This window comes from Citrus clementina, unplaced genomic scaffold (genome assembly GCF_000493195.1).
Source record: "Citrus clementina cultivar Clemenules unplaced genomic scaffold, Citrus_clementina_v1.0 scaffold_5, whole genome shotgun sequence".
NCBI classification, from domain to species: Eukaryota; Viridiplantae; Streptophyta; class Magnoliopsida; order Sapindales; family Rutaceae; genus Citrus; species Citrus x clementina.
This window is the reverse complement of record NW_006262201.1, coordinates 16,332,108-16,344,270: the sequence shown is the minus strand read 5'-3', so window position 1 is coordinate 16,344,270 and position 12,163 is coordinate 16,332,108. Positions and strand designations below refer to the sequence as shown.

Below are 12,163 nucleotides of genomic sequence, written 5' to 3'. Positions count from 1 at the left end.
GGCTGCAGTGGCAAGGGAAAGGGCATGGGCTGAAAGACTGGCAGAGCTGCAGCGGCTTGAGGAAGAGAAGAAAATATCCATATCTTGAAATTTTTGTTCTTTACATTTGCAGTCTTAACGAAGATGTTGACTTTTGATTGTTTGATTTTATTCCAAATTTGTGGTTTTTTAGGTTACTGTTTTTTGTTTGAAACCTTAGAAAATACTAGTGATATTGTGCAGTTTCTGAAGCACATGTTTCACTTGCCTTGATCTGTGTTTGTCAAATTTCCTGTCGTTTGGAATTGGTAGTCAAGACGGGTAGATTGGGAGTTGATTTTTCTTCAGAGCTTAGTGTGGGATTGAAGAATAAAGAGTTGGCCTTTTAACTTGTAAACATTTTCTTTACAGAAGAATAAACAGAATGAATTAGTATTCAAATTTAAGTTGTGTAATGACTCTGTCTTTACCTAAGCATGTGCCAGAACTAGCATATTTTGCATATAAGTGATTGGATTAATTCTTGAGTAATTTAATATCAGAAGTTTCAAACTGTATTCAAAACTGTATTCCCCAATCCCTTAAATCTCTGGGGTATGCTTTCATGGACTTCAGAACTGATGATTATTGAATTTGTAGTATGTCTGGAGGTTGACATATAGGCAAGATGAACTTGTTTAAATATAGGAAACTAGGAGGCATGAGCATGGCTTTGGTCTCAATCTTTTGTCTCTTAAGCTAATAGAGATGTTTTTGTATAAACTCAATGTAGTATTGAAGGGTAGGATTGGCTAACTGTTGGTCAGTGGGGAATGGAAGAAATTCACTGCTGGCAAATAAATAGAAAGCAGAAACATGTTTGTTTGTGAGGGGCGAATTGCGTGGAATATACCTGGTTTCCCTCAAAATACTTAAAATATACCTCCATATATTAAAATTGCTAGCTTTACACATATATACTTAAAAAGATCAGGGAAAATACAAAAATAACCTTAATAAAAGCCAACAAAACAGAATCGATTCCCACCCAAAATCACAAAGTCGAGTAAACAAAATAAGAGAGAAAACTCCTTGAAGAACAAGCGGCTCTCTACCCATTCTGCACTTCAGCTATCCCCATTGCCTCAGCTGTGTCACCACCACCTTGTCTTGCCTCCGTCATTGGTTACTAGGTAAGCAATTTTCATTTTCTTCTTTCTCCTACAAATATTGAAAGAAAAATTTTAGGGTTTTGCTTGAAAATAGTAAGTGATTTAGTGAATTGGGTATAATTTATGAGATTACTGAAAATAGAAAGAATTAGAAGTATAACATAAACAATGTAATACAATATATCACGAAAAGACATACAAAAACAAATGTTAGACAACATATTTTAATTTGAAGAACTTCAAATTTATTTTATTTCCTCTATGGATTTTGTATTCTTTTTTTTTTTAGTGCAACAATTAAGATTTGGCAACAATGTGGTTAAAGAAAAGTTGATTAAAGAATAATGTGGGTTAATTTTCTCAATTTTTGCTTTGCGGTTGGAGAAAGGATGTGTTTAGTTTTGAAACATTATGATTCAATTTTAAAGGTTATTTGATTGTGTTCATTGGATCTGCCTTTTATTGATTATTGTTTTGAATTTTGTTATAAACATATTGTTCTGTAAATTTATGAAATTAAGGATTGTAGTGTAAGAATCTATATGTGTTGTGTTCTAAAATCAGGGTTAGAGTTCAATTATGAGCTGGAAAATAGTTGTTGGCATGTTATTAGCCTAATAACATTTGAATTGTTTACTATAATGCTTCATATGATTAGTTTATAACTCATTTAACCTCTAGATAAAATTTTTTACTTGATCCTGTAGGTTCTGGACTATATACCAAAAAAAACCATGCCATCCGATGATAATTTAGATAACGACGATCATAAGGCGGTTTTAGTAAAAGTGTCTAATATGTCATCACTAAAGGCACTTTCACTTATAAAGCAACGTCTCACAGAGCAACAATATGAAGTGTTTAAGGAAACATGCTTTGGTCATTTTGTGTACCTTCAAGATCTAAAATTCGCTGGCCAAATTGTTCATGCATTATTATTACGATATGTGAGATCAACTGATAAGGCAATGTACTTCAAAATAGGACAAAAAGAGTGCAGATTTTCTATGCTTGAGTTTGCCTTAATTACGGGATTGAAATGCCATAAAGAACATGATCTTCTAGTACATGAGAAAGACAATACTGATAGTATATGTGATGTGTTCATGGGGGGCAATCATGAATTTACTCAAAAACAATTACAGAAAGCTTTTTCAACAGCCCAGTCCAATGATGATACCTTGATGGTTAAGTTCGCCATGCTATATTTCTTGGAGTCTGTGTTGCTAGGAAAGGAGCCCAAGAATAAGATTGATGACCTCCATATTCGTCTATTAGACAACTTTTTCGTCTATTAGACAACTTTAAAGAATTTAATAATTATCCATGGGGTCGCTTGTCATTTGAGGCAACAATGTTAAGCTTGAAGAACACAGTTACAAGGAGAAGCAAAAGAATTGGTTCATTAGATCCAAACACAGTTACAAGGAGAAGTAAAAGAATTGGTTCATTAGATCCAAACACAGAAGAGAAATACAGCCTTTATGGTTTTCCATTTGCGTTTCAGGTGAGAATGCTTATTTATTTATTTTTATAATAAACACATGAATTTTATATGATATTGATGTAGTGTTGTAATATTGTAGGTGTGGACATACGAGGTCATTTCTGAATTCGGCCAAAAATTTGCAACCGAAAAGGGTGATTTAAAGGTTCCAAGAATTCTTAAGTGGTTTTGTAAGAACAAGATTATGGCTGATGTAATTAATAAAGCCTTGAAAGAGGAAGACACCGTAAGTGTTTCATTCTTATTTAAGTGCGAACCATTAACATGAATTATTTAGTTTAACTTGAGTTATTTAGTTAAAGCATTAGTACCTTCTTGGTATAATTTAATTAACATCTATATTATATAGTTTACTGTAGCGACAACATTGCATGCCACCGGAAGTGATGGAAGTAATGAGATTGCACAACATTACATGCAATGGTTCTTGGCTTCGGAAATTGAGTGGAAGCAAGAGCTTGGCGAACTCAATGCTGTGAGTGGTGATGAGCCTAACAACGAACCAAATTCTGCACATTCAAATGTGCAAATGCAGCAGCAAGTTGATGTTGTAATGGATGATAGGCATGCAACCATCACTGATGATATTTCACACACACCATTCAATGCACCCTCCCCAGGATTTTTTCCTTCGCCACGTAATGCACCTACTTTTTAGAGGACAACACTGTTCCACGAAAAAACAAGCAAAAATGTAAGTTAGTTGATTTGTTTAAAGACATTTTGAGATTTTTATTTATGAAATTAACTTAGCAGTATATCTTAAAACATGTTCGTAGGTCACTCCGTCTTGTCGTGTCTCCATAGGCGATCATGTTGCTCCAACATTTCAGAAAATTTATGACAGATTAAGCAAAATCGAGGAAAAGGTGCAAAAGATTGATGTGTTGGAAGCAAAGCTTGACAACATTACAAAAGACTTATGGAGAACGACGAAGTTACTCGAGGAGTTTTTAGCATCTTTTAATGCAGCCAAAGATAGTCTCACTGATGAGGTTTGCAACATTTTAAACACTTTTAGAAGCAATTTTTATTTTTTTATATATTTTTACATTTATTTCAGTGGCTTAGAAAAAATTGAAATTAAATTCAGTTGACAATAATTACGAGCGAATTCTAATTTTGTTATATTTATTCATAATACAGCCACCTGCACATAATCCTCCTACCTCAGTGGCTTCTGATGTAGTCATAGATAAAATGGATGTTCAGGTTTGTAATATTAAATCTAGTTGAAGTTAAATTCAGTTGGTTACTATTATGTAAAGAATTCTAAATTATGTTATATTTATCTGTAATACAGCTACCTGCACATGATCCTCATATCTCAGTGGCTTCTCATGTAGACCATGATAAAATAGATGATCAGGTTCGTAATATTAAATTCAGTTTGTGTTGAATTTACTTGCCAGCAATTATGTACAAAATTATAAATTTAATTGTATTTATCCGTAATACAGCCACTTGCACATGATCATCAAACCGCAGGGACTGCTCATGAAGATGCCGATAAAATTGATGTTGAGGTTGGTAAATTTAAATTTAGTTCGTGTTGAATTTAGTTACTAGCAATTATGTACAAAATTCTAAATTTGATTGTATTTATCGATAATACAGCCATATGCACATGATCATCAAACCGCAGGGGCTGCTCATGTAGATGCCGATAAAATTGATGTTGAGGTTGGTAAATTTAAATTTAGTTCGTGTTAAAATAAGTTACTAGCAATTATATACAAAATTCTAAATTTTGTTTTATTTACCTGTAATACAGCCACCTGTACATGGTGTAATTAACATTACTGATGAAATTTCTAGCAAATCTCACGACAAAAAAAGATGCAAAGAACAAGATTGTGTTCCATTGGAACAACATTATCTGAGAAAAAAGAGAAAAAAATCAGTATATGTTAGCACACCTTACACTGACCCTTATAAGAAGTCACGAAAGGATGCAGTAACTGAATCAAAAGGTCCAATAAACTTTGATGATTGGATGCGTGATGGCAATATGGAGCCGTAAGTTTATTTTATTCTTTTTTTTTGTTTTCGGGTTAATTATATTTATTTCTTCTTTTATTCTTGTTTTAGGGTTAATTATATTTATTCAAGTTGCTATGTAATAATATTTCTTATTTTTTATGGTAGTTTGACAATAAGGTGGCCCGTCCACGACGCAGATAAAGACTTCTTCCGTCTATTATGCAAACCAAGATCATGGATATCTAGCGCAGTAATAATTTTTGTTAGGTACTTTAATGAATATGTTAAACAATGCATATAATAACTATTGTTTATTATCTACAGCACTTGGACTCTTTTTTTTATGCTGTACGACACAGCTTGGTAAACTCCCCATCTTGTGCCATAATGGACACTATATATTAAGTAAGTTTGTTATTACATTTATAAAACATATAGGAAAATATAAAATATATAAGACACTTACACTTTTGTTTTCTGTAATGATAGCGAAAGTTAGAGCATCTGTATTCAGTTTACGTGATCAACCCTGAAAAAGTATGGACAAATAATGCTACTAATTATGTCGTTGATTATGCCAAGGGTGAAAAACTTAACTGTGTTGTTCATTGGAAAGATGTTTCCAAAGTAAGTTGCTTATATTTATTTGATATGTTGACTATAGTTTTTTTTCTCCATTTAGTGGTTTACATGGTTTTTTCTGTAGGTATATATTCCGCTTCATCCTAATCAAGATCATTGGGCACTAGCACAGTTTGACCTTCAAAAGGAGATAATTTTTGTGTATGACTCCATGTTAGATTATATGAATGACAGTGCATTTGAGAAGGAATTGTTGCCGTTTGTAGTTATGATGCCATTGATTCTAGATAGGATCTCATGGTATACTTCACATTCTGATAATAATTCTCTAACTCGTAAGTGGAAGGCTGTGCGAGTTTCAGACATCCCACAACAAAAAAACAAGTAAGAAATATTGTTGCCTCTCTTATATTATCTCTTGAGTTATGTAATATCAAATAACTATCACTTTATATTTATCTCTTGCAGCAATGATTGTGGGGTTTTTGTTATGTTTTATTTGGAGGCACTTGTATATGGTCTAGACATTCCATATGACGTTCGTACACAAGCAGGCATTAACTCATACCGAAAACAAGTGGCAACAAGGTTGTTTTCTGACAAGAAGTTGATAGAGGAGTGCGATTGATGATGACAAGAAGTTCATTGTTTTGGATAATCAAGAATACTCGACTTCGTATTAGTTTGTAGTTTAACTTTTGGGATAATGTTAATCAAAACCTTATGAACTGGCTTGTATTGTTGTAAATGGGTGAAATAAGTTAAATATTTTGGGTTTTGTTATTATTTAGTCAGCATTAAATCTCCAAAGAAATTTTATACTTTTTTATGTAGGTCGGCTAAAGAGTCGAGTATACTCAACTTATTTCATCAAAGTCTGGTATTTTGATTCCCATACTTCAATGTATGTTTGCCTAAAAAATTCTCCTCTAATTGACTTAACTCTCGACTTCCTTCAGCAAAGTTAGGAAAATAGTCGGGAATACTCAGCTTTTAATGTGATCTTGCCTAACATTGAACAAAATTTCTCCTCATCGAAGTCGGGTAAACAGTCGAGAAAACTCGACTTTTAGTGTAATATTGCCTAACATTACATAAAATTTCTCCTCATCGAAGTCAGGTAAATAATCGAGAAAACTCAACTTATATTGCAATCTTCTCTAACATTGAACGAAAATTCTCCTCTCATCAAAGTCGGGTATCAGGTCGAGAATACTCGGCTTTTATAGTAACATTATGTCAGATTGAATGAAAATTCTCGACTCATCAAAGTCGGGTATGAGGTCGAGAATACTCGGCTTTTAATGTAACATTACGTCAGATTGAATGAAAAATCAACTTATTTCATCAAAGTTGGGTATGAGGTCGAGAATACTCGACTTTCATCAAAGTCGGGTAAATAACAGAAAATACTTGACTTTTTTCAGTGCAGTCGGGATTGAGATCGAGAATACTCGACTATAATATAAAAGTCGGGTTAAAAGTCGAGAATACTCGACTTTGATTGTATCAATATGTAATAATCTATCAAAAAATGTAATAGCTACTAAATATTATCTGCAATAACTGACCATGAAATAGTATCTGTAACAACTTTAAATTATCCAGGAAACATTAAATACAATTGTATTTCATCCTTATACAATTTCAACTAGTAAATAACAACTAGTAAATTGATCTTTATCCAGGAAACATTAAATAGCAACTAGTAAATTCATCCTTCTGCAATTTCAATACGAAAATCCTTATACAATGACTTAGCATAGTCCTTTAATTGCTCCAAGAACTCAAGCCATAACCCAAAAATCTACGATGCCACCATTTAAAGACAGCATACAAGCTAAATCCTTCGTCAAGCCCTATACACATAATGTTAAATTTAGTACATATTTAAACAACATTAACGAAATAAATAAAACATAAATGAATACCAAGAATTGAGACACTTACATTGCATATAAATTTAAAACAAGGTATCACTCATGTAACGACATTGGCGTCATGCATTTGAGTCGATTGTATCCACGACCACCACACCGACTGCATTTACGAGGCACCTTTTCCTCACCCCTAGATGGTATTCTATTATTTTTTGGACGCCCACTTGACCGCTTTTCTAGAGGAGGATGTACTTCGCGGGCACATACATCACCAGAAACATCCCACCCCTCTTGAGGACCAACAGGATAAATAGTCTCAGAATATGCTAACACCCATGCATCACTTGAATAGTAATGGGAGCAGTAATCATAGATTGAAAAATCCCGATGCCTACACACCGCCACAGCATGTACACATGGTAATTGTTCAAGTTGGAATTCCCGACAAGTGCAAGTTTTCTCTAACATGTTCACATGCCCATCAAGATCACCATCTTTAACAATAAATTCATATAGATTTAAGTTGATCACTCGAAAAAGTTTGAGAGGCAATTTGTCTACTTCTCACTACCTTATCCGCCCATTTTGTCAGTCGACTATTTGTAGCCGCAGCCTCTTCACGACGCTTACAAAACCACTCTCGTAGTTTGTCAATTATCCCATCCATTAGTTTATGAATAGGTAACAATCGATCAGATTTTAAAATCCCATTCATGCATTTAGCAATGTTGGTATTCATAATATTGTAACGTCGTCCATCAAAGTGCGAACGTGCTCACTTATCAATCCCTGCCTCCTCAAGATACTTTCCAACTGCTTCGCTGACCTTGTATATCTCATTCATATAATATGTGAAGTGTGTTAGTCGATAAGCTTTTGAAGCCGCTTCAAATATACCACCAACATCAACATCTTTAAAGTGAGTCCTAAGGTTTTGCTTTAAGTGGTATGTACAAACTCCATAGGTTGCATTCGGGAACACAGTAGATACAGATTTCTTAATACTTGGATGGCGGTCAGAAATGAAAACTAAATTTTCAACTTCCCCAATTGATTCCCCCAACTTTGTGAAAAACCACAACCAAGATGCATCGTTCTCACTATCACCGACACCGAAAGCTAATGGATAAATCTGATTGTTACCATCCTTGCATGTGGCAATGAACATAGTTCCTTTGAGAAAGGTACCATCAACTGCAATAACTGGCCTAATGGAAGAAGAAAATCCCCTCAAAGAACTACCTATTGCCATGAAGAAGTACTTGAAGTGATTTGTGTTATCAATCTCAAGGAAAGTTCGAGCCCCAAGATTCTTTTTCTCAAGCATTGCCATATATTGTGGAAGCAATTTGTAAGACTCTTCAGGTGAACCTCGAACAATTTGCATTGTACATTCCCTTGCTCTCCATGCTTTGTGATAACTTATATCGTAACCATATTGTTGCTGAAAATCCTGCATAATGTCTGCAGCCCTATATGAAGAAGATGAACCATCATACTTAAACTGAATATTTTGGGCAATTAGTTTTGCAGAAGCTTGGCGATGATCTTTCTTCGAGACATCATGGGAACAAGAATGTACATGGCAATACTTCCTAATTTCGAACATACCACAATTATTGACCTTAACAGCACGAAGACGCCATTTACAGTTTTTATCCACGCAAGTGACAACAAGTAGATTCTTACCAGACTTAAAGGTTTTATATTCAAAATTTCTTGCTATAGCATATGCACTGAGCTTGCCTTGCAAGACCTCTCTGGAAGAAAATTGTTGTCTTTCCATAAATCCATCACTATCATCACCAACTTCATTTGATGCTAAATTATCAACACTAACGAACGAATCATTTGTGCTTATTGAATTACTACTAGCCAGCAAACCAAGTCTCGGCAAATAGTTGTTACTACACCGTGGCTGAATTATGGTCAACACCGGTGGACTATCAGTTCTTGCTTCAATATTCGGTAGTGTCATGTCTTCGGCATCAAGATGGACAGTTCGTGCTTCAATATCCGGTACCATTCTGTCTTCGACATCAAGATGGACCTCTGTTGGATGAGGAATAAAACTATCATCTTCTATTCTAACTCTGTCAACTTCAGGTTGGGAAGCTGATAAATCAACGGTTGGATAATAGTGACTCTCCTCCCAAGAAAGGTGTCTTGCAGGTGGACTATTCTCTGCCCTTATATCGCCATTACGCTCGATAATATTTACCCTACGTTCATAAGTGATGCATAGAGGATTTCTAAAACCACTATTAGCTTCTTCCAAAAAAAATTCTACATCACAATCATTCAAAATTTCCATAGGTGGCAAAGGCTCTGACGATGTTTTGAACTTGAACTTCATGCTAATAACAAATTCAGAAAGATCAATAGAAATCACTTCTGCCACTTTTTCAACAAGTTGCTCAAGTGTAGTTGAATGTGGTACTTTAATACCCCGTATCTGAGTACCGGTAAATATATATTCACCATTTTCCTGAGTCCATTCACCATTATACAATATAGGAACACGTACAATTGCCATGAATGAGTGAAGACACTGCCATCATTAGAAAAATTTTAGTACAAAAAATATGGATCTAGTGACTTACTCGACCTTATTACTCGACTTATTTTGTAAAATTACTCGACTTAATACTCAACATTCAACACACTAACTTGACTTCTTACTTGACTTACTCAACTCATTTCTTACTCATCAAAATTCTCGACTTACCCGACTTCTTACTATACTTATTCAATCCACTTACTCGACTTCGCGCTCGACTAAATACTCGACTTATTCAATTGTCTTCATTTCTTACTCGACTAAATGCTCAACTTACCAGACTTCATTCCCGACTTAATACTCGACTAGATACTCGACTTATTCAATGCATTCACTTCTTACTCGACTGAATGCTTAACTTACCAAACTTCATACCGGACTTTGTACTGGACTACATACTCGACTTATTCAATGCATTTACTTCTTACTCGAATGAATGCTCAACTTACTAGACTTTATACTCGACTTTGTACTTGACTAGATACTCGACTTATTCAGTTGCCTTAACTTCTTACTCGACTAAATGGTCAACTTACCTGACTTTATACCCGACTTTATACTGGACTAGATACTCGACTTATTCAATTGCCTTCACTTCTTACTCGATTGAATGCTCAACTTACCAGACTCCATACTTGACTTCTTTAAAAATATTAATACTCAACTCAATGTACTTACCCGACTTATTACTTGACCATTAATACTCGACTTATTTAATATGCTTACTCGACTTCTTACCGGACCATATACTCGACTTATTTAATATGCTTACTCGACTCATTTAATATTCTTACTCGACTTCTTACCCGACCATATACTCGACTTATTTAATATGCTTACTCGACTCATTTAATATTCTTACTCGACTTCTTACCCGACCATATACTCGACTTATTTAATATGCTTACTCGACTCATTTAATATTCTTACTCGACTTCTTACCCGACCATATACTCGACTTATTTAATATGCTTACTCGACTAATTTAATATTCTTACTCGACTTCTTACCCGACCATATACTCGACTTATTTAATATTCTTACTCGACTAATTTAATATTCTTACTCGACTTCTTACCCGACCATATACTCGACTTACTTATCTCCAATTCTTACTCGACTAAATTCTCGATTTACCCGACTTCGTACCCGACTTCTTCCTGTACTGATTCTTCAATCACTCAAAACTTAAATGTAGTCTTAAATCCCTACATTCTATGAAATAGTGTGTGTGTGCAAGCACAAAAAATAAATAATGTACTACTAAAATTTATAAATCATTAGCAAGAACACTTATAATGAAATGAAATCAAAACCTAACCATATAAATAGAATGTATTTCAAACATACCTTGATAATGCACCTTCTTAACTGTTTATTTTTATCAAAAACCTTTGTATTGGAGCTAAAGTCAAGTAAGGAAACTATCAAATAATGAAATGGAGAGATAGAAGGAAACTGTCAAAGAGGGAAAATGGCGAGAAGAGAAGAAAATAAAGAGGGAAATGTTGAGAAGAAAAATAGAGAATGGTGAGAGAAGCCCGAAAAAGAGAAGCCATGGGGGAAAAAAAGATGTGAATTCTTGGTTTTTTAAGGTTATTTTTGACTTTTCCTATCTTCATGGGGTATATGTATGTAATAGGGTATAAATTTGGTATTTGAGGGTGAATTGGGGGCATTTAAATAAAAAACCCGTTTGTGAGCTTGTGTATCAGTTGTATCTGACGGATTTGCACTGAGCAGACTACTTAACAACTAAGAGCAGAGTACAGGGTCTTGAACGAATATAAGTTTGTTGAAATTGTAAAACATGTCATATTAGCCAGCTTAGCTGCTATCTGGAGTCTGGCAACGAAAGTTGAGCTTAACTCGCAAAAGTGGATGAGTTGCTGCCATTTTGTTGGCTTTTTATTAATATTATTATTTCTTTTTTTTAATCCTTTTATGTTTTCTCAAGTTTTGAAGTAAATTACTCAGTCGTCCGCTAGTGGAATGTGAAATGAAGAAGTCTCCAATGCCAGATGCATCATGAATTATTAATTTTATGAACTCATGGTTCGGATTGAGGTATTATAATTATTAATGTCCTTAAATCTATTTTTCTAAAGTTGTTTCCAAGATCGACCATAATGACTTTGGTAAGTGTTCGTGAAATTAGTGATTTTACTCCATCTTTGTGCTTATTATCATGAGGCAAGTATAATGATCAACTCCAAAAGCCTACTGCCATCCAGTACTTTGGAGGGCGAAAAAAAAAATTTCCACTGCCCCGGTACGGCTTTTGTTTAGAAGAAAATACAATGAATGCTTTTACTTACAAATTGGCACCCGAGCATGAGTCCAGACTATACCTGTTTACGTACTTAAGGAAGCAAATTTGCTCTCCATTGGTTTTTGTATCTTTCACCATGCTTGATTCCCCGCCCTAAGCCTTAATCCGCATCGGCAGATTGTATGCAACTATCTTCTGCATTATTCATGTTGCTTTCTAATTCCATCTTGAATTACAGATTTACGACAG

General features: G+C 34.4%; 2 protein-coding genes and 1 long non-coding RNA gene across 3 annotated transcripts in view; 2 read left to right on the top strand and 1 right to left on the bottom strand.

The window, feature by feature from the left end:
• Positions 1–425, top strand: part of LOC18041663 — a 3,043-nt gene extending 2,618 nt beyond the window's left edge. The window contains exon 4 of the mRNA XM_024185109.1: positions 1–425. This exon is cut by the window's left edge and continues 14 nt beyond it. Coding sequence (XP_024040877.1) covers positions 1–88 — 88 coding nt within the window. The 3' untranslated portion in view covers positions 89–425.
• Positions 426–2,815: 2,390 nt separating this feature from the next.
• LOC112098406 lies at positions 2,816–4,163 on the top strand. The gene is made up of 6 exons (XR_002905517.1): positions 2,816–2,863; positions 2,987–3,331; positions 3,417–3,632; positions 3,784–3,849; positions 3,941–4,006; positions 4,126–4,163. It is a non-coding gene; the product is annotated as an uncharacterized LOC112098406 (long non-coding RNA).
• Positions 4,164–7,178: 3,015 nt separating this feature from the next.
• On the bottom strand, positions 7,179–7,749 carry LOC112097969. The gene is made up of 2 exons (XM_024183566.1): positions 7,644–7,749; positions 7,179–7,576 (listed from the first exon to the last, which is right to left on the bottom strand). The coding sequence occupies exons 1-2, from the start codon at positions 7,747–7,749 to the stop codon at positions 7,179–7,181; spliced, it is 504 nt and encodes a 167-aa protein (XP_024039334.1).
• Positions 7,750–12,163: the final 4,414 nt, after the last annotated feature.

What these genes read in the sequence shown, in the direction of transcription:
- LOC112097969 (XM_024183566.1), bottom strand. Translation starts at nt 7,749, where the DNA reads ATGGATGGGATAATTGACAAACTACGAGAGTGGTTTTGTAAGCGTCGT. An exon ending in GGCGGATAAGGTAGTGAGAA is followed by an intron (nt 7,577 to 7,643) that starts GTAGACAAATTG and finishes TTATTGTTAAAG; the next exon opens with ATGGTGATCTTGATGGGCAT.